The 21,949-nt window shown below is 44.6% G+C and overlaps 2 protein-coding genes across 2 annotated transcripts in view; both read left to right on the forward strand.

Annotated features, from left to right (window-relative positions):
• The first annotated feature begins 2,473 nt into the window (after nt 1-2,473).
• LOC104938392 (interferon alpha/beta receptor 1b) lies at nt 2,474-16,754 on the forward strand. The gene is made up of 8 exons (XM_010754779.3): nt 2,474-2,665; nt 7,587-7,716; nt 8,967-9,151; nt 9,710-9,870; nt 13,195-13,345; nt 13,452-13,603; nt 13,713-13,882; nt 13,970-16,754. Exons 1-8 carry the CDS (start codon nt 2,623-2,625, stop codon nt 14,196-14,198), a joined length of 1,221 nt encoding a protein of 406 aa, XP_010753081.2. The 5' UTR covers nt 2,474-2,622; the 3' UTR covers nt 14,199-16,754.
• A 3,839-nt stretch (nt 16,755-20,593) lies between these two features.
• Nucleotides 20,594-21,949, forward strand: part of ifngr2 (interferon gamma receptor 2) — a 4,463-nt gene continuing 3,107 nt past the window's right edge. Inside the window, 5 exon segments of the mRNA NM_001360762.2 lie at nt 20,594-20,694; nt 20,697-20,704; nt 20,707-20,712; nt 20,714-20,719; nt 20,722-20,752. Coding sequence (NP_001347691.2) covers nt 20,688-20,694; nt 20,697-20,704; nt 20,707-20,712; nt 20,714-20,719; nt 20,722-20,752 — 58 coding nt within the window. The 5' untranslated portion in view covers nt 20,594-20,687.

Genomic DNA, 21,949 nt, shown 5'->3' on the forward strand with positions numbered 1-21,949 from the left:
TTATATCATAGTTTCTAAATTTAGTCCAGATAGAGGGGAATTGGAGACCCCCAAACTAATCTTCCTTTTTAAACCTCCTCTCTGAAAATGTGGTGCCAGAAAGCAGATAGATGACACGCGTGTCACTTTGTTCCTGTGCATCTTGAACGCGGCCCATCTCTCTCTGCTACGTATATCTGTGACACCGGTCCCTGAACGGCATGCGGAATTGAGGTACGTCTATCTGCGTCGTGGCTACAGTCGCAGCGTCTAGGTAGCAATTAATTCACGACGTTTCTGTGTCGTTTTTATCTGTGCCTTGGCTTCACTCCACCAGAATCTATCAACCACCAGGTACAGCAAAAGATTTACCACTTGTGTTACTACAGCGGGATTCTTGTGTCAGTTTTGAACTTTTTAGCAGCTTCCACTTCCAGAGCACTTAGCTTATTACACCACGGTTTTTCATGCTTGGCACCGGCACTTTTCTTGCGCTTATCCATTTTCTAAACCGGAGGCAGCCCGTCCCGCCACTCCGGCCCATGCCATGAGGTTTCCCGCCCACCCCTGGTTTTTTGGATCTTTGTTGATTGACAGCACTGTTAGGGCCAGTCTATATATATTATATATATATATATTTATATATATATACCTATATATATATATAGGATGTGGTGTGTGGTTGTGTTGTGTGTTGTGTGTTGGTGTGTGTGTGTGTTGTTAAAAAAGCCCCACAAACCACGAAGTTGGCCAGAACCCGTGTTAAAAACCGTTAAACTCCAAACCACATGTGATAGAAAAACACTCTAATATCTGGCGCTTCTGCTGTATCAAATAACCACACGTAGGCTCATAAAGATAGTATAAATACGGTTTTTTTTTTTTTTTGCAAATTACAACCAACCAAAACACACGCGGCGAAAAGTAAAGTAAATCAACCACAGGACTACTACATAATGAACCTTACTAGTGCCAGGCCCGACCCCAAGGATTTATTATTTATATGCCAGCTGGTTTAGCTGCACCGTTTATTATACCTCTTAACCCCGGTGAGGCCTCATATACAATGTCATTGTTTAAGTCACCAAATTACCTGTTATGAGGACGTACAGTGCAAAACAATTTTAAAAACAAAAACGACCTAAATGCACATTAAAGAGCACCTTCTCCCTCCGGTCCCTCTATTTTTTTCTCGCCTCTGCTCTTACCACTCCCCACACCTGTGTGGCATTCTTTTCTGAACCACTACGCACAGCGGATTTGGCCAGTTCACCAGCCAGCTGATTGAGATTCCAACATACACAAAAATCGATAATGAAATTAAACACACTGAAAAACTAGGTTTTTTTTCAAATCAACACACAGCAAATGCCCTAGAACTAAGTGCTTCTACCAGCCTACCCCCACATTAAATTCAGTACACGTTTAAATGGTAATTAGTAGGGCCAGCCCCGGCCTCTGTTGGCTCTTGTCACTAGAGGGCGCTGTTGTATTGTTTTGTGCCCCTCAGTGGTTTGGCAGGGTGTAGCCGTTGTCCTAGGAGGGCCCACCGTAGTTTGGGGTGTCGTCGCTGCGCACAGGTTCATTTTCGGTTGTTTTCCGTGTTTGTTGCGTTCTATTGTTGCTGAGGCGTTTGCCAGGCCTCGCCGTGGACCTGTGAATGTGCAATTAACCACACGACTTCTCGCGTCTGTGGTCCGGGCCGCAAATACGACAGACATCGGTGATCGTGCCTCTGTCCCCTCCCATCTATACCCCCCATATAACAAACCCAACTGCAACAAAACCCCCATCAACGCAGGAGCCCCTGGGTGGGAATGGCTCGCCCGCGTGCTACCGTAACTTAGTAAAGTAATCATTTTTACCTTACGCCGAGAAACCAGCCGAACCAGAGTTTTGTCACGGATGATTGCTACGCCAGGTCTTCGTGCCACCAGATAGAGGGGGGAATATGGAGACCAACCAACCCTCTTTCTTAAACTCCTCTCTGAAATGTGGTGCCAGAACAGATGCTGATGCCAGTGTTAACTTTGTCCTGTGCATCTTGAACGCGCCCATCTCCTTGCGAGTATATCTGACAGGTCCTGAACGGCTATTGAGGTGAACGTCTTGGGCAGGCAGCGTAGGTAGCAAATCCTAATTCACGACGTTTCTGTGTCGTTTTTGATCTGTGCCTTGGTTCTCCACCAAATCACCACCACCAGGTACAGCAAAGATTTACACACTGTGTACTACAGCGGGATTCTTGTGGAATTAATTATCTCGTTATCACGGGAAAACGGGTGGAATAAAATGTATGTATGTATGTATGTATGACCCTTTAGGGCTTCCGTAGGGAGGAGAATAATAATGAGATGTTTTGTTTTAACCGGGTTAATTAAAAGAATTTTAAGTAAAAAGGAAGTAGGTCCAGAAGAGGGCAGTATGCAACAACAAGGATGCAGGCTGCCGTTAAACATCAAAGAAGAAGGAGAAGACTCCGGCTTTTATTTTGAAAATCCATAAACCGGAAGCAGCCGTTAGCCTCACCGTGACAGCGCGCGCTGTGTCGGTGCACGGAGAGCTGAGCCTGGATGGAGGCGACGAGCGCATGAAACACCGTCAGTAGAAGTAGAAAGAAGAACATCAACACCAACCTCGGCCATGTCCGGCCTCCTCCTCCTCCTCCTCCTCTTCCTCGGCTCCGGTGAGTTCAGCTAGCTGCGTTAGCATGCCGTTAGCTCCTCTGCTAACACACCGTGTTAGCGAATTAGCTTGTTGGCTTCGTCTAAGTACGAAATCTCGTTACATTTATTACCGATCTCTTCTATAAATACACTGCCAGTACTCAAACTCTCACTCAAATACACGTAAATAATACACAACATTTCCAGGAAGTGCTCGAGATATTGAAAGTAAACCGTTTACCGTCAATATTGGCACAACAACGATATGGCGAGGCCGTAAGCGTCACTGCCGTGCCAATATTGACGGTAACGCACACCTTCTCATGCGATATTACGATTATACAACGGTCACCGACTTAAATAAAGTAAAATAATGAGTACTTTTACTTTCAATATCGTGAATACTTTTTGGAAATGTTGTGTATTTACTTGTATTTGAGTAAGGGTTTGAATGCAGGGTTTGTGTACTTGCAGTACATTTATAGAATGATATGGTGAGGCTGTAAGTGTCACTGCCGTGCCAATATTGACGGTAAAGCACACCCGGCACTGCATTCAACTCTCACTCAAATACAAGTAAATACACAACATTTCCAGAAAGTACTCGAGATATTGAAAGTAAAAGTACTGAGGAAGATGGCTTCTTCCAGTGTTTTAATGTGTATTATTCATGTTTATTTTATTTAAGGTGGTGACCGCTGTATAATCATAATATCGCATGAGAAGGTGTGCTTTACCGTCAATATTGGCACAACAATGATATGGTGAGGCCGTAAGTGCCACTGCCGTGCCAATATCGACGGTAAAGCACACCCGGCACGGCAGTGACACTTACGGCCTCACCATATCATTCTATAAATATACTGCAAGTACACAAACCCTGCATTCAAACTCTCACTCAAATACAAGTAAATACACAACATTTCCAGAAAGTACTCGAGATATTGCAAGTAAAAGTACTGAGGAAGATGGCTTCTGCCAGTGTTTTAATGTGTATTATTCATGTTTATTTTATTTAAGTTGGTGACCGCTGTATAACTGTAATATCGTAAGTGCCACTGCTGTCGTGGTTAAAGGGCCATCATGTAACACAGTCGCTGTCAGACGTCTCAACACAACGCAAGTTTGTTCCTCGTTTCTACATCACCACATTACCGACGCTCTTTGGTGTTGAGTATGAAGCACGTCTTTCTTCTCCTTTTTTCAAGCTTTGGAAAGTTTTCTAATCTCCAGCCAGCTCCGCCTGACCTCAGAGTGTAAAGGAAGTACGAGTGATTATAAGCTGTTCGTGTGCAGCAGTTAGCGTTATCTAAGTATAAGGAGTAAGTATAAGGAATACTGAGAGGGCTGCTTTCTTCATTAAATAATCAGCTTTGTTTTAGGGAATATTGAAGCTGCTGCTCCATGAACTAGCATTTTTTTCTGCATTATAAATGTACGCAGATACAGATATGTCTCCTTAAAACTCTAGCTTTAACAAGTTTATTGTCATATCGGGATGAATGCTGACCTAATTGCTTTGATACTAATGAGTATTTTGACACCTAAGTATGAAGTCCAGGTATTAGTCTGCGGTGAAAGTCCAAATCATCTCTTGACTGTTTTATTGCAGGAACAAGCCGCAGACTGTGTCTGACTGAAGGACGAGTTCTGCTTCAATGCTTAATGTCTGACTTTGGGAAGTAGTTCTAATCTTAGTTTTTAAAGTATATCGGTTACACATTCACATGCAGATACTTTTCCCCACCCGAGTCATCGTTTCATTTTCAGTTTGACTTGACTGTGTGAATCATTCGTGCAGTTTCACCCATAACGTGCACGCCTTAATAACCCGAGGTACATTGACACACAGGAATGTGTATCTGTAGGGGCAACCTGAGCTTTCAGTGAAGGGGAACATTCAGGGTTTTTATTGTCCTTCCATCTTCAGAAGTGTTCTGTGAGTTCAGTGGTGATTATCGGGCCACAAACATTACAGTGTTTTAGTGAGTAATAGACTGTGTGTCTATACATTTACATTTTATTTCCACTTTAGCTTTGGTACTGCCACGCCAGTGTGCAGCAATTTGCAAAAATTCAAATTGACCGATGAAACTTCAACAAGCAGCGCTGACTCCACCCAAACCAAACAACAAGAACTTTATATGTTTATACTCCTGTTCTTTGACAGATGAGCCCAAACAAATAGGCCAAACGAAAGCATGCTAAGGTAAAAGAAGAAGCCACCCTCTCAGTTCTGGATGAGAAGTTCAGAAATTGGCCTGAAATAGTTAAAAAACAGGCGGGTCGTGTTGAGGTTTGGACCACAGCATGGTTAACAATGCTTCTGTAAGTTAGTGGGCATAATATCCAGGCTTTATACGGGCTGGCCTGAGCGGATTTACATCATTTAAAACTCCTCACACACGTCTCGTGGGGTATCTGTAAAAGGGTGTCCGCCAAAAAATGCGCCACCTGTTTATTTCGTGAAACAGCTTCTGAATGGTCGAGAGACGTAGACTATGAATGAGGAGAGGGAGCGCCAGCATCGAGTAGCGTCAGGAGCTCGGAGAAGAGACACAATGCTCCTTCACGTTAAAAATGAGCAAGCTGAGGAGGTTCTTTGGAGGTGTTCTGGTCACGTCCAACTGGGAGGAGACCCAGAACCAGCTGGAGGGACTACATGGCCCATCTAGCATGGGAACGCCTCCGGGATCCTCCAGGAGGAGCTGGAATGTGTTGGTGAGGAGAAGAAGGAGGTCTGCTAAACCTGAGGCCACCATGACCTGACCCTGGATAAGAGGAAGAGATATCACTGTAAACTCCGTTTGTTCAACTGTTTTCAGTTAATGAGCGGGAATAATGCCTCTGTTGTTACCCCTTCACCTCTGCGTGTGAGGAATTACTGAACTGTTTTCAGTTTTTAGACTGTCGGTCTGAGATGTGGAGTGAAGCTTCTACACCCATTCATGACGAACTGTGGGAGTGGAGATGAGTCTCGTACACGTGCGTTTATTAATCAGAAGCTCGCGTACGTGCGGTGTGATAAATCAAAGAAAAAGAATGTGCTTTAATTTATCCGCCTGTCCTCGGTATGCCAGTTAAATTTTGCTTTGTGTTCGAGGCACAGATGTCCACATCAAACATGTTCTGGACTGTCTGTTTCTGAGTCATGTGACGCCTGAGAGCGAAACCACTGGGGTTTGATTTAATGTGTGATGGAAAGCTCAGGACAGATAAACCCAAAAAGAAAAAAAAAAGAGGAACTGAGTCAGTGAGGAAAATATTGCGAAACCTCTTCAGGCCAAAAATCTAAAGACTGAACGAAGCCACCGTCCTCCCCAGAACTCCTCCACATGTCTCCTGTTTGTACCTGAACCTACAGATGTTCACGGCGTTCCTTCAGTATCACAGATGTCATGACATCCGAAGAGCCTAAATTAGACGACTGGTTTATTATTTCCCTTGATTTGATTTGTTCCTCTTTCTTGAGGTCACGTTGTGTTCTGCAGATTTAGCCCAACTTTCCAGTACACCATGCTGTGGCCATGGTGCTGCACGGGTTCATGTTTTTTTCTGACCCTGATCTCCACCCGTTTGTGTGCAAACATGGACTACTTCATGAAAACCACGGCGCACTTGTTCACACTCGAGAACAGCTGTCAGCAGGAAGCAGCTCGGCGGTAGTGCAGTTTTGGTCTCTGTAGCTAATTTCCCCGTTCATGACAACTGTACTGAGGGTGAATTTATATACAACTCACTGGTTCAGATTATTACCTCAGGTCTGCTGATGATCTACGTCTTTGCTGATATTTGTATTAGCCAGGAGGCGGGTGACGTCACTCATGGTCTGTCTATTCTTTGGATCTTCTAGTCTCATCTTATCTTAAATGTCTCTAAGTTCACAATACATGTTTGTCCACAACTCCTCCTGTGGTCACCCATAGGTGGAGGTTTCTGTATGAAGACGTCATAAAGGAAAATCTAGAAAGTCACATCATTAATCTAAAATGCATCTTCGTAGGAGAAGCTGTAACTGCTGAGCACGTGTTGTTTTTGTAGATAAATTTATACAGTCTCACTTCCAGTGTCGTCTGCTGCAGTTCTTCTTGTGAGGTTTCACATTGACACACACGACCCAACCCAAGGCCTGTGTGTGTGTGTGTGTGTGTGTGTGTGTGTCACAGAGCTCCAGCGTTAATGAGTAACACTGTTAATCTTTTTATTACCACATACATCGCCCTGCCGTCATAAATTCTTAACCACAGCATTAGATTTGTTTTTACGAGATAGTTCTGTGTTATATAAAAAAAAGTGTTTTGTGACTTTGAGCTATACAAATAAAATTTGTGCACAGTCCACCGTGCGTGGATGTGTTTCCGTTTGCACGCGCAGCTGTTCTAATCAATGTTTCAAACCCCACCAGAACCGTCGTGGTCCGGTCTCCACGATCTGCACGATCTGCGTTTTTCAATATAAAACACCCCATGCAAACAGCCACCAAAAGAGAAACAGTTTAACTATGTAGCATATATTTAGAACTAGGGTTGCAAAATTCTGGGAATTTTCAAAATTGGAAACTTTCCATTGGAATAAACTGGGAATTTACTAAATTGGAGGTTGATCCTTTAACAGGGAACTTAAACATAATCTTGACTAAAACAACCAGATTTCATGGTTTCAGGTGATTTCTGTAGCTGGGCCACACTTTAAAGCCCAGAGCTCGTGGAGTTCATGATATTGTTCAATGAAATGATTCAAACTTTCTAAAGTTCCTCTTACAAATAAATCTGTTGGAATGTGTTTTTAATTGTTTTATTTTGCATGTCTGCTTATGGCAAAACTAATTGTTTAGATTTATGTTTGGATATGATTGTTTGTTTAAATTACCCACAGTTCACAGTTAATTCACATAAAGCGTTAATAGCGTCGTCATGTGGGGTTTCCCTTGGTGTGTTTCAGGGGCGGCAGAGCTGGCGGCTCCACAGAACGTCACCATGGTGACCCTGAACACAAATTACATGCTGAGCTGGGACTGGGACCGGAGCGCCGCGGGGAGTCACGGCGTCACCTTCACCACACAATACGTCGGGTGAGTCTCACTCGCAACATAACGGAGTCCTGTCACACAAACGATTGTGACAGGCTCAACTTTGAATAAGAGGTTAAGCAACTTACCTCCTGTGAAAGCATTCTGGGTAAACACTGAGGTTATTATGGTGAGAACGATGAGATAAAAAACAGACGGTGTTTGGAAGGGTTTCTTTCCATTCTGGAAATCCCAGAGGTCGATCAGTCACTCCAGTCCAGAGTGAAACGCTCCAACAACAGTTGGATGAATCAAATCTGGTCCAGATATTCACACACAAAGACTCGTGAAGCTGCTGTACACATCTGAGTACTTTAACCATCTAGCCCCCGGCTGTAGTTCACTGACGCCACACGTTTTTATTTTAAATAGAAAATAGATGTTTTCTTCATAAGAATAAACGTCAGTACAGCTACATGAGGGGAAAAAAACCACCTAGTTTATACATGGGAAAGTCACCTTGACCCGGTCAGTCCTTCCTGTGAACTGTCCCCCAGAAAACAGCTTCCATCCGGCAGTAGAGCCGGTTATGTCCAGCGGTTTATCTCCGATGGTTATGTGATGACATTTTAAGCAACCCACAAGAGGAATGTGGTTGTAGGTTGTGTTATTGGCAACTGATATGAAGTGTTCAAATTTATGTTGAAAAGTAACCATAATCCAGTCAGTCCTCCCTGACGACTCTTCGGCGAACACTCTCCAAGAAAACAGCCCCGTCTGGGCATTGAGAGCACGTCATATCCCACAGTTATGTGGTAGTAGGTTGTGTTTTTGGCAACTTGCATGAGAAAGGATCTTAAAATGTATGTGTAAAAGTCACTGCGACACAGTCACAGTCCTTCCTCACGACTCTTCGGTGAACTCTCCCCCAGAAAACAGCCTCTTTTACAAACAGCGTCACAGAGATGAACTTGTGTCTCTCCAGCTGTTTGTCTGGTGAGAAACAAAACATCATTTGAGCTCTGGTGGTGTCTGGCGAGTCCCAGCTGTCCTCCATGATAACTGAGATGCAGTTTGTTAGTAATCTAAAACCAACTACAGGAAACAACTGGAAAACGCAGTCTTTACTGTTAGGAGGAAACGAAAACTTGACTTACAGCCAGCAGATACTTCTGGCAGACATGCAGTCTGTGCTCTGTGTGACGACTTTCTGTTGAGCAACAGACTGAAAAGTTACCAAAAAAATGTACAAATGCAAAATTCAAGTGAACTCAAAGTGAGTTTATTTTATTTTTTCCTCCCTCCTCCTACAGGAAGTTCAAGCTGAGGTACAAGAGTCCGAAATGGTCCATGGTGTGTGAAAACACGCCGCAAACATCATGTGACCTCACAGACCTGAACCTGCACTACCTGGGCATCTACGTGTTCCGCGTACGAGCCAGCGCAGACGGACGCCATTCGGACTGGGTGCTGAAGGAATTCTGCCCCGATAAAGATGGTGAGAAAGGAATGAGACGAAGACGTGGATCTCAGAACCATAAACCATTTAAAAACAAGACAAACACACTTTGACTGACAGGATAGAGGAGCAGCTGGAAAAAAAGAGCGTGCAACCACAAAGTGATGCAGATAGAGCTGTGAGCAACGTTTCTAGGAAAGGTACCCTTAAGGTGTGAACGTGTGCCGCTCTGAGCAATCAAAACCACAAAGTTCAGTCAAGATCGTGCAAGAAGCTGAAGTAAACATCACACAGGCAAACATAGCTGGATTAAACCTAATCGAGTCTTGTTGTGAGATTAAGCCCTGCGTGCCAGAAGGGGTTGGGTGAGGTGGGTGTGGTGATTCAATGAGCCACTCACGTCACTGCTGGCAACGTTAAAACTGGTCTACAAACCGGTGTGTTGTGGTTCTGTAGTTCTGTAGTTCTAACATGCAAAGTCCTGCTGCTTTTAAATCACGGCAGATTTGTGTAATCCCACTGTGGTAAATATGTTCAGCTGTACTCAAGTATTTGTTCTGATTACATTACTTTCTCATCTTGTCTCTCTCCTGCCAGCTGCCGTGGGTCCTCCAAGTAAAGTGGAGCTTTCTGTTGCTGAAGGTTTCTTGGAGATTTCCATCTCTGACCCTCTGACCAACACCAACACCTCCATGAAGGACAAACTTCGTGAACTGTACTACCACATCGTCTACTGGGAAGGCTCTCCAGGCATACAGGTATGAACTCATCCCTCTGTCAGGTGTTGATGTTTTTGTCCCATTTGTCCTCTGTCCTCCAGTGTCTGTCCAGCACTGACACAAAGTTTTTCAGGTGTTCTTCATGGTGTTTTAGAGTTTGTCATTTCCTGATAAACAATAAAAAGTTGTTGATGATGTCGTCCTGCACTCGGGGTACAGTGTGTACTAATCTTACATCCAATGAAACGCAGTATGTCTGGGCCTCACTGATTACTGTACAAAGCACAACTTTACAACTTAATTCAAAGTGGATCAGATCTTATACACAATATATTTGCTGCTTTTCCTGCTGATGTCCTCCGACTGTTCAGATAATGACCTTCAACTGTCCTTAACGACCCCCCAGGTGCCCTTAACGACCCCAGGGTGCCCTTAACGACCCCCCAGCTGCCCTTAACGACCCCCCAGGTGCCCTTAACGACCCCATGGGTGCCCTTAACGACCCCCCAGCTGCCCTTAACGACCCCCCAGGTGCCCTTAACGACCCCAGGGTGCCCTTAACGACCCCCCAGCTGCCCTTAACGACCCCCCAGGTGCCCTTAACGACCCCAGGGTGCCCTTAACGACCCCCCAGCTGCCCTTAACGACCCCCGAGTGCCCTTCTGTCACTGAAAGGTAGATGCTGATGCTAGCTCATAGCACTGCCTGCAAGGCACACTCTCTACTGGCTACTATAAATGCCAATCAATCCGTCCATCCACAACAAGTGCTTCCTTATCTCACCTGAAATATTGTCGACTTGAATATAAATTCCCTCTTTTGCTCAGCGATACGCCTCTGACAGATCGTGTGTTCAAAAACAGCGAGACAGATGATCGCAGACATGTTAGAGCAGCATCAGGTTCTCGTGTTCACACTTCCCATTTTGTCTTGAGTCCCTAAAGACGCCCGGTGAAACCCCTGAAGCTCCAGCAGACACTGAATCAAGTCACACTCTCGCTCACAGCCCTGTCAGGAGGGCACCTGTTCTCTGTGGTTTGATTGTGTTGTGTTCTGCATGTTCAGTCGAGCGTTGGTTTACCGGCTCTGACTTTAACGCCGCACAGAGGTGTTTCCTGCCTGTGCTACAAGGCGGCTGAATGTCACAGTTTCCTGTGTCGTACTGTGATTTCCTGCTTGTTGTTTTTATATGAAAAACCAAGAAGGCTTGTTTTTAAAACCTGTTCGACGAGGAAGCACGTCCTAAAATAACACCAAGCTCACGCAGGGCTGACGGGTTTGAAGACCTGCAGAGAGATAAAACACTAACCCTGATCGTGACTAACACATAACACAGCGCGCCCTCGTCACGTGTGAATATTTAGCATAATTCTACCGAGCATTTTAAAAAAGACGGATGGATTTTTGGGATGCCTTCCTTTGGAGGCGTTCAGGGCACGTTCAAAATGGGAGGAGACCCCGGGGCTAGACTATTGTTAGCGCAAGAAAAACAAACTAAGCTTTGCTAAGAATTCAACGTATTATTGACTGATGAAGATAAGAGACTCCGGGAAATTCACAGCGAGTCCTCGGTGACGTCTCTGTGATGCTACACTCTCCATCCTCCCTCTGTTAGCCTGGCCTAACGGATCTGATAACAGACGGTACTCATGATGCAGCTCTGCATCCCCGTCTCCTTCCTCTCACCTCTGCAGAGAGTATGCAAACGCTGCCTAGCGCTAACAGCTGTTCTCGAGTGTAAACAAGAGTCGTGACGTAGTAAGAATGCGCCCCGGGGGCCAACTATCTCTAACCCCGAACCCCACCGGACACGTCTCTGTCATGTCACAGACGCGATGCTGTTTTGGTCCGTCCTCGACTTCAAACCCACCAGCAGCGTTTCAGAGCGTTTCTCCCTCCAGACTTTTACCGGCTCAGATTTGCTCATTTTCCTGGTTCATGTTCTTCTAAATATGCTTCTACATTGTAAATATGCTGCGTACTTCATTTGTTTCTCTTTTGTCTGTTTTTATAACCAGCAGTTTTCATGGGGTGTTTTTATTTTGAAAATCCACCGGATTCTCTGTGCTGTCTCTGTGTCTGGCTTCCTGTCAGCTCGAGGTGCTTCGTGTTAAATTGACGCAGGCTGCTTGTGGCGTCCATCAAAAATAAAACAGCCGCTTTGAATTCTGCTTCTGGGACGCTTCTGAACCGGACCGTGGCAGAGCCGGTGGGGTTTGAAACATTGACTAGAACGGCCGCGTATCGCTTCACTGCGTGCCCACGCCCAGTGGGATTTGGGGGTAAGGCTGGGCCAGGACACCCGGGCGGAGGAAGCTCGTTTCAGCCGCTTCTATCCACGATCTCATTCTTTCAGACTACCCGAAGCTCATGACCAGAGGTGAAGGGTGGAGTGTAGGTACAACATCCATCATCACTGATGAACAAGATACTCCTTCAGACTCCTTCAGGCGAGAAGAAGGGGAGGTTGCCTAAAAGTTGCATGTTTACATAAAATGTTAATTAAATCTGACTTCGTCCTCCTCCGAGCACAAATCTGAATTATTTTTAGCAGCACGGATTGTCCTGAAAGTGAATGAAAGCTAATCCGTGGGCGTCGGATCACTTTGAGACGTATTTGCTGTAATGACGCTGACTGATATCGACACTTGAAACTGCAGCACAGTAATATCGCTCTGCCAGCTCCTACGAGCTAACGAGAGGCTGAGCTGATACGTTTAGATACTGAAGCACAGGATGAGTCAGAGAGTCACAGGTGGTTCTGCATGTGCAAATACTCACAGGACGTTTTGACGTGTATTTCACTTAATATGAAACATAAAATGTGTCTGGCCTGGCTGACGCAGAATAAACCTGAACATGAAGTACAAATACCAAGAATGAAAAATCCATATTCACACGCAGAGGTAAGAGACGTTTGTCCTGAGGGTTTCCACCGCAGCTTAGTGTTGACACACTGCAGTTCATGTGGTAATACTGTTAAAGTAGGACCGTGACGGTAAAGGACGCAACACACACGTTACATAACAGTGTGCTGTCACCAGAACCACAAAAACAAAAAGCCGGAGAAGAAAAGCCACAACAGATCATCTGTGGACGTTTGTTTGTATCCTGTCTGCGTTGATGCATTTGCACGCTCTCTTTGAGCCTTACATACAAACAAACAGATCCTGTCTGTCTGTCTGTCTGTCTGTCTGTCTGTCTGTCTGTCTGTCTGATGCACCACAGTTCAACAGTGACTCTTAAGCAGATGTAGTGTCTGTGTTGGAAAGAGGTATTAAACTCTGCAGTGTGTTGTTTGGGCGTGTTCACCTGAAAACATTTTAAAATGTCGTCTTCTCACCGGTCTCACGTGTCCTTCAGGCTTCAGCCCAGACACTCGACAGCAAGAAGACTCTGGTGACTCTGTCAAACCTGAAGTCCTGGACTTGGTACTGTGTGATGGTCCAGTCTCGCTCCGACTTCTACAACAAGACCAGCAGCTTCACGTCACCGCAGTGCATGCAGACGACAGGTAACATGGTTTACTTGGACATTCATTCAGCATCCGTGTTACCGTGTTCGTAAGCGCCCTCATAGTGAGTGTGTGTGTGTGTGTGTGTGTGTTTACACGCTGACAGGTGCTGTTCAGTGGTGGCAGATCTTTTTGTACTTCATGGGCTCTCTGCTGCTCTGCTTCACCTTCGTGCTGCTCGCACTCTTGTGCTTCTTCGGGCTCTACAAGACCGTCAAGAAAAACTTTTTCCCCCAGATGCCGCCACAATTCAAGGAGGTATGAAGCAGACAGAAGCAGTTTAGTGGCCGATGTTTGAAGGTGAACTGTTAATTTATTGTTTTTAGATATTAAACTCAACCTGAGTCTCTCCTCTTCCTCCGTGCAGTATTTTTGCGACTCTCCCAGCTCTGACATCCCTCGCCTCCTCAACACGGATTCAGAATCGGAGCTCTTGTGTGATAAGGTGATCATCTGTCCAGCGCCGGTCCTGGAAATCCACAACCCGCCCCTGGAGGTCCTGCAGGCGTCCATGTCCAGCCTGGAGCCAGACAGCAGGTAGATTTATTCTCTGACGCTCATATTGTGTTTAAAATGTTTCATATTTTCATTTCATGACACATTTTTCCTTCTTAATGTTTCCAGCGGCAGACACAGCCGCCAGGACAGCAGCTGCAGCGGAGACTCTGGTGTTTACTCCGCAGGGGGCAGCTCTGGCCTGCAGCAGCCCAACAGCGCTCAGTCCTCCACGGGGATCGAAGCCTCCTGGCGGGACCCCTTCGACATGGATCATGTAAAGATGAAAGACATGGCTCCAGGGCTCAAGAGTCAGCTTCTGATGGCAGACGAGAGCATTGTAGACGTGTGTGTCTGAACGCACGCACGCCAAAAGACGTTACGTCACATGTGCAGCGTGCCTTTCCTCCAGCTGGCCAGGAAAAAAAAAACACTGTATGACGTGACGGACACACAAGGAACTGATCTGCCCTGAAGACCAACCACTTCACTGTTGACGCATCACTTTTTTTATAGCTGCAGATCCTTACGCCTTGCTATCAACATTCCGTAGAGAGTGTTTATATGTGCTGAACATAACCGCTCCGTCTCTTCATTCACTTTGTATGTTGCTCAACCAACCGCTGCCTCTGTAACTGCCAAAGGAAGCTTCGCGGTGTCACTATTTCGCAGCGTAGACTGCACCCGACGTCAACGCAGGCGCCGATGTCGGGTACACGGAATAAACCAAGCGAGGACGCAACTGGGAGAGAATTGGAGTTCAGATTCAGTCAACGACGTTGTTTCTCTAAAAGTTCTAAGAAATCTAGGAATTCTTCGTCAGAAACTGTTTGGAAAAGTATCACAGGTTAGGGTTAGCCAATCACCTCAACTGACGACAAGTTCTGGTTCTGGACGATCTGGTTCAACATAATACAGTGCTGCCCATAAGTTTACATACCCCGACACAATGGTTTTTTTCTTCAGAGAAAATGAATGATAACACAAAATGTTTTCTTTCACTCTTGGATAGTGGTTGGCCAAAGCCATGTATTGTGAAACATCTGTGTTTACTCTTTTTAAAGCACAATGACAACAGAAACCTGATCAAAAGTTTACATACCCTTAGAATTTGGCCTGATAACCTTGAAACAATTAGGGTTGAATGGCTATTAAAGGTAACTATCTTCACGTGTGATCTGTTAGCTTGTAATTTAGTGAGTGTGTATAAAAGTCAGTGAGTTGCTGGACTCCTGAGAAACTCTTGTGTCCCTCACGTGGTGCTGTTCTGATGTCTTGGATGCAGAATCATCAAATCAATCAAACCACGGTCTGGTAGACCAAGCAAAGTTTCCCCCACAACTGCAAGGAAAATTGTTCGGGATGCGAAGAAAAAGCCTCAAATAACATCAGGTGAAATTCGACTCTCCCTCAAAGAATGTCATGTGGACGTCTCAAGCAGTACTGCAAGGGGGAAATACACCGTATTAGGACTGGGGTATGTAAACTTTTGATCAGGGTAATTTGGGTCATTTCTGTTGTTGTTTTGGTTTAAATTGAGTTCTCACATTTGTGTCACAGTAAATGGCTTCAGCTGTTCACTAACCACGCGTGGGAAAAAGGGTTTTTGTGTCATCATTCATTTTCTATTACAAATGGGCAAGAAACTATGAATCCTGTAAGGGTATGTAAACTTATGAGCAGCACTGTATATGTGTCCACATCTGGAAAAACCTCTTTCTTTGGACCTTGTCCTTTGTATCTCTGTTCAGCATTTATTCCCAATATATCTGTTTCTACCAGATGTGACCAGATAATGTAGCTAAACTGTTACTGGAGAGGAAGAGGGGAAAGATAATTTCCCTTTAAGAAGTTCCTTCAGCATCGATCTTTGCTCGACTTCTCTCCAGTTCTGATCGAGTTGCCTGGAGTTCCTCACAGGTTCGGACAAGCATTGTAGATTCTCGCGTGATCTTGTACGTCCAGCTTAGCGCGGCAATGCATGGTTCAGTGCGATCGGCTTTTAACTCCGACAGGCCGCTGTAGTCTGAGCGTTTCATTAACTGTCATGTCGCTTTAACACGTTCCGCAGCTTACAGGTGCCGTTAACTAACACTGAGCAGACTTGAGCAGTGGACAAAGAGAAGAGTTCCCTGATTCGGCGCAGTGCTGGACATTGCTAGTTCAGGTTTAAGATGTACCGATCATTCGATCAGTCGTCTCATTCTTTGAGTGTCTGTGTTTCTGTCGGCCTCTACTATGAAAGCAAAGTTTTGTCTGTCATGAAGCTTGTGTGTACCTCCTTTATGATTCTTATAGAATCTTGCTGCCATTTTTTTATTTTTTTTTTATTTGCTCGATTGTGACATTTTATTTGTATCAAAGATAATTTTTCATTGGACCTGTTCGTCTTTCATGTTTTGTTTTTCCTTTATTGTACTGTATGATCACATTAGCCTCACATGTGTATCTAAATAACTGGTTCCCGACCCCGCCTAAGCATCGCCAAAGCTTCGAGGGGTGCAAGAAAACTTAGGAAGAAGAAGGAAAAAGATGCAGCAGGGTTGTCTCTGCGCTGGGGACTTGTACAGTTTATTAAACTCCGACTCATCTGCTTCGAATCTGCAGCGCCGCGATGTACGGGCGACATTTTGAGGCAGCAAATGTTGAAAAAAATTTACTTGCAGCAGGATGTCCGTGATTTAAAACTTATTGAGATAACATGTTGAGTCAACATGTTGCCTCAATCAGTGTCCGCTGCAATGTCTGTTGAAACTGTACATACACAACACAATGTAAAGCAGTGTACCGGTGACGTGAGTGTGTGCACTAAGCAGTGGTGATATCGATGTACGTCTCTGGTCTCACATCCAACAATCGCATCATGTTAATGGACAATCATAAAAATGAAATAAAAATCAGCTCTTGCATCAAACCTTTGTGTCAAAATGAGATGATTTCATTGAGCAACATGTGCTGAGCTGCAGACTGTCAGGTTTGGCCTTGTGGAGTCAGAGTGTAAACATGTTGATTTCTGCTGTGAAGTATCATTTGACTTTCAACACGACATACAGGAAACGCCTGCAAGCACAGACCAGAACAGCAAGTCTTCATACCTGCTGCGCATTCCTGTGTGGAGACTGACTCAGACAGTCCAAGTGTGTCTAAAACCTGGACGTAGTCTCCGTGACGTCCCCGCAGACTGTCTAAAACCTGAACGTAGTCTCCGTGATGTCCCCGCAGACTGTCTAAAACCTGGACGTAGTCTCCGTGATGTCCCCGCAGACTGTCTAAAACCTGGACGTAGTCTCCGTGACGTCCCCCGCAGACTGTCTAAAACCTGGACGTAGTCTCTGGGACGTCCCCGACAGACTGTCTAAAACCTGGACGTTAGTCTCTGTGACGTCCCCGCAGACTGTCTAAAACCTGGACGTAGTCTCTGTGACGTCCCCGCAGACTGTCTAAACCTGGACGTATCCTGACTCCCCGCAGACTGTCTAAAGTCTTAACAACTGTTTAGTCCTATCTGATTTGTTTTTAAAAACATGTCCATCCATCAGTGTTTTGTTTGTTTTTTTACTTCATAAGAAATATGATGAACTGATTTTAAAGGTCCGGTGTGTCAGATTACAGAATGTCAAAAACATTCAAGTTTTCAGTGTAATCTTTTCTCCTCTCATCATGGTGTCATTGCCCCCTGCTGGTTGGATGAGTATTGTTTTTAGGCCATAGTGTACAAAATATAAAATAACAATAACACTTTGTCAATTTCTGGCAAAACAAAAACGATTTATTGGTTTTAGGGCAATAATAATACTATATTATAGTATAGATAATACTATATTATATACTACTATAGTAAGAAATAATAGTAATGATAGTAGAATATAGTAACTATATAGATTAGATAATATACTATCATCTATCCTAGTATATAAGTTATATGATATGGCTAGAATAGTCTCACATGCTCTATTATTTTGGAGGTGGGCATGGTATCTGCTGCCTCGTAGTGGTAGATTAAACACGGAGCATTTATTACTATAATATATCATCATATTGTCCATGCAACTCCCATGCCTACTTCCTTTTGGAAGAAGCAGTGCCCAATGGTACCGTGTCCGCTGCTCCTGAGTACCTCTTTGCTGGCCTACCGTATGTCCTGCCACCCCCTTTATCACATTGACATGTTTACCCCTAGTCAACGATATAAATTGGGTTCGGAATATCCCTAACCTTCGCGGAGGCCAGGAGATGTTCCCCGGACCTATACCATTCCCATACAGTGGTACCTAGACAGCGGCCTACACGTAAAGGTATTGCTAGATCCTCTAGTATAGGGCCCTATCTATATTCAGAACAGAAATACGTTGATATAAGTCCCAGGGCTGGGAAATTAATTTATTTTACAATACTCCATTAAATTAATACTACCAATAGCGAACTAAACCCCTACTAATATATCAAAAAAAAGGGACGTATCAAAAGCACTCCGACTACACTACTGACAGCACTACATTAAATAAATAAAGTGCAGACAAATGTGAAAGTAATATTGGCCGGGGTCCGTGCGATATTGCGCCTTCAGCTGTAGAGTAGGAATGGGGCACTATGAGTAATAATAAATATATATAATAGATTAGTACTAGCGGTTGGTTCTACCCACACGCATAGTATATCAACTCAATACAACGAGAGCGCTCACGTCGTAACCTATACGGGACTTCACATCTAAGGCCCTTCTCCAAGGCAAACCGGCGCGCATCGGAGTAAAATCTCAAATATATATAGTTCCTACCGACGACATCTTCGGATTGCGAGCGTCACCAGTAAGCAGCCTAACGTCATAATCCTGTTCGCACATGTAGCACTCATCGGCTATGCCTACGACTTTACTGTTTCCTATAGCCGCCAGGAAGTTACAACGATAGTAAACACACTATCAGCTGTTTAACGTCACTTCACCAGAGAGGCTAGGTGACTTCGCTCCATACATCTATCTTTTCGACTACGAGCCCCTCAGCTCATTAATGGCGATCTCCTTACTTTCCATCTTCTCACTAAGGAATAAGCCGAATATTTATTCCTCCAGGCTAACGCGGGTGGTCCCCATAGTAAGTAGTACGCTAGCGTACTCCCGCTCGTATTATCAACTGGGACTATATACACATCAGTATAATAACTCGTCGAGTTACCATACCTGAACAAGTCTAAACATGACGCCCTCCCTAAGTATCGCTGAGGAGATCTAAGTACTGTATACGCATGGCGATATTATGGGCACTGATATTCGTGATAACTATGTCCAACCTACCCCATCAATGTTCTTCTGGAATTATTGAGTATTAGACCCGTATTTCAACACATTCCTAGAATAGTACTATGTCCTGCCGTTCGGATGTTTCCGGAACCCGAATGCCCTTGCTGAATCGACGGTAGTGACCTATTATGATGGGGCCACCTGGTCTCATATACATCTGTTCACGTTTTGGTGCAGCTGGTGATTGTCATAAGATTATTGAGGTAACGCACGTAGGCCACTACCATGTCGTTAAGAAACGGGCTCTCACGGGGCATATGCATTTCACAGAAGCTGTCACTGTACGACGAGTCTGTAATACCTGCTTTATAGCTCTATGGTGAAATCGATTCGCAGGAACACCTCTTCGAGCCACCAGGAGGTAACATGCTGACCATAATCTCTTAAAGCATACTAGCACCATCCAGGTACGTTACACGTGCTTCGTACCCAACCAACCACGGAATACGAAACCGCTCGTTAGTGGAAAGGGGCGACCAGGATAACCATCCACTCCGGTTATTGAAAGTATGGATTAACTATGCGAGTGTCCCGCCTTGGCGCTTCCCAGCCGGAACCATCGATGTAGTTAACAGACACAATCGAATACGCGGGTCAGAGTCGACCACCCGATCTAGAGTTGCGCACCGCGCGTCGCGCAACGCTTTCGCTTAGTCGCTTTCGAGACTCTGATGATTCGGCGCACTGATTTCTCTTGAACTCGCGCCACGAATTGGGATTTGCAACTGAAAAGTCATCTGCCTAAGTGAACGGTCTTGTAAGCCTTAGGGGGAGCATGTGCCGGCTGGGCCCACCTCTCAAGTCCCGGCTCGGCTCGTCATACGTGGCACCCTTAAACCACGGTTCATCTCGTCCAATCAGAAGAGGCCGATGACTTTAACATTAGCGGCTGGTCTGATGTGTACTCCGAAGACACACAGTGCACAGCTCGAGCCTCCCTCGGACTTGGCGATGGACATGAATACGGCGCATGTCCCACTCCCAAGGCGACAGGTTCCTACCACTAACTCAGCACGCTGACAGGCCGCGTAAGCATAGCCCTCGTTCGATAGCGAGACATCGTGTGCCAGCCCTTCACCCCTGGATTGATCACTTTGGTGACCTGATTGTTCACCCGTCTCTTCTGTTGACAGCTCCTGGATGGCCTTTAGTCGTTAGAGCAAGTTTATACCTTCCAGTCTTGGATCTTCCCCCAGAATCGTCCACATTGCTAGCGCGGTCCCTCTTGACATCACGGTATATAGCTGCGATGGGTTTTTCCCATGCCGCTTCAGTCTGTCCCGGGGTTGCAGCGTCCGTACAGGCTCCTGCCAGTGCACACCCAGAGGAGTTATCGCGTCTTGGGACAACGAATTTTGCCTCAGCATGATGGACGCGATTTTAGGTTTCTTAGTCATTAAAGTCCGGATTTTAGGTCCCTGATCTTAGGTCTGACTTGTCAGGTTGCGGATTCCAGTCTTAGCGACGGATCGCGTTAAAACTATGGTCAGTAGTGGAGACTAAGTCTGCTCGGGGACTTGACTCGCGGAGTTCCTGGAACGTGAATAACTGACGCCGCGTCAATGGAAGGCTCGCGGACCAGGAGCTGCTGAGCCAGGTCATCGCCGGGCGAGGTTGAAGCTACGAGCTGAAGCTAGCGAGCTAAGCTAGGAGGGGGGGGGGGGGGGGGGGGGGGGGGGGGGGAAGAAAACGAAAGGCTAGCTAGTCATACCTGTGAGTGTCGTACGGCGAGAGAAGCTAGAAGCAAGCTAAGCAAGCAAACTAACCAGGCTCCATTTAAATATCAGATTTAATTAATTGTAATTAAATTAATGTAATAGAATAAATAGAAGAAGAAAAGAGTAAACATATCAGCGGCCCGCGGACCCGAACACGGCCGCGGCAACTCGCGGTCAAACTGACGGCTAGTTGCTAATTCCCTGACAATATTATACTTATTATTATTATATTATATTTATATATTATATTATATTTGATTATATTATATTATATTATTTAATATATAACGATAGCAGCGATGTTAAACCTTACAACAAAACTGTCTATTATTATTATAAATAACACGTCAGTGTGGCTCGAACTCAGAAGTGAAAGCAACATTTAAAAATAAAATAATATTGTTAAACATGAAAATGTTTACTTCCGCTCTTTAGAAATATCCTCATTTTGTAATCTTTTATTTGACGTTTGTTTTTCTCATGAATGAAACTTCTCTTCTGTCATCGTCGTCGCACAGCAGAAGAAGAGTTGTTGCTGATCTTTCTGCTTTTTGAAAAGTTTCTGTGGAGAACAACAAATTAAATTTAAACCAATCATAAAACTACTAGTTATTACTTAATGAACATTTAGTAGTGTTTTTTGGGGGAGTAGAAATAAACTTCAGATAAATAAGATACTTCGGCAGTTGAAGTGTTAGAAAACTCTGAACACAAACTGATGATGGATAAACAGACGTAAGTTTCTGAATCACAGAGATTAGACACGTTAGCTAAAGATCTTTTACAAACAGAAAACTACTAAAGTTAATTAAAAATAAGAAATGAATCTACAAATAGACTTAAAAATATATAAATGCCGTTAATTTAGGCTGCAAGTCACAAACTGAACTATTAAAAAATAAAATAACATTTTCCAGTTCCATCCTGAGGACACCTGTCTCACTTCATGTTTTTAAAATAACAGTATATTTATTTATTTATTCAGCTCCTCTGCATGTTTTAATAGCCACATATTTGATCTTTTTAAATATATTTTTTGCAGCATTTTCTCAGCAGTGTGTGTGTGTGTGTCTCAGACGTGAATATTTTCTA

The sequence above is a fragment of the Larimichthys crocea genome, chromosome XVIII, assembly GCF_000972845.2.
Source record: "Larimichthys crocea isolate SSNF chromosome XVIII, L_crocea_2.0, whole genome shotgun sequence".
In the NCBI taxonomy this organism is placed as follows: domain Eukaryota; kingdom Metazoa; phylum Chordata; class Actinopteri; family Sciaenidae; genus Larimichthys; species Larimichthys crocea.

Coding starts and splice junctions, on each gene's coding strand:
- LOC104938392 (XM_010754779.3), top strand. CDS start 2,623: ATGTCCGGCCTCCTCCTCCTCCTCCTCCTCTTCCTCGGCTCCG. Junction 9,152..9,709: donor ATTCTGCCCCGATAAAGATG/GTGAGAAAGGAA, acceptor CTCTCCTGCCAG/CTGCCGTGGGTCCTCCAAGT. Junction 13,346..13,451: donor GCAGTGCATGCAGACGACAG/GTAACATGGTTT, acceptor ACACGCTGACAG/GTGCTGTTCAGTGGTGGCAG.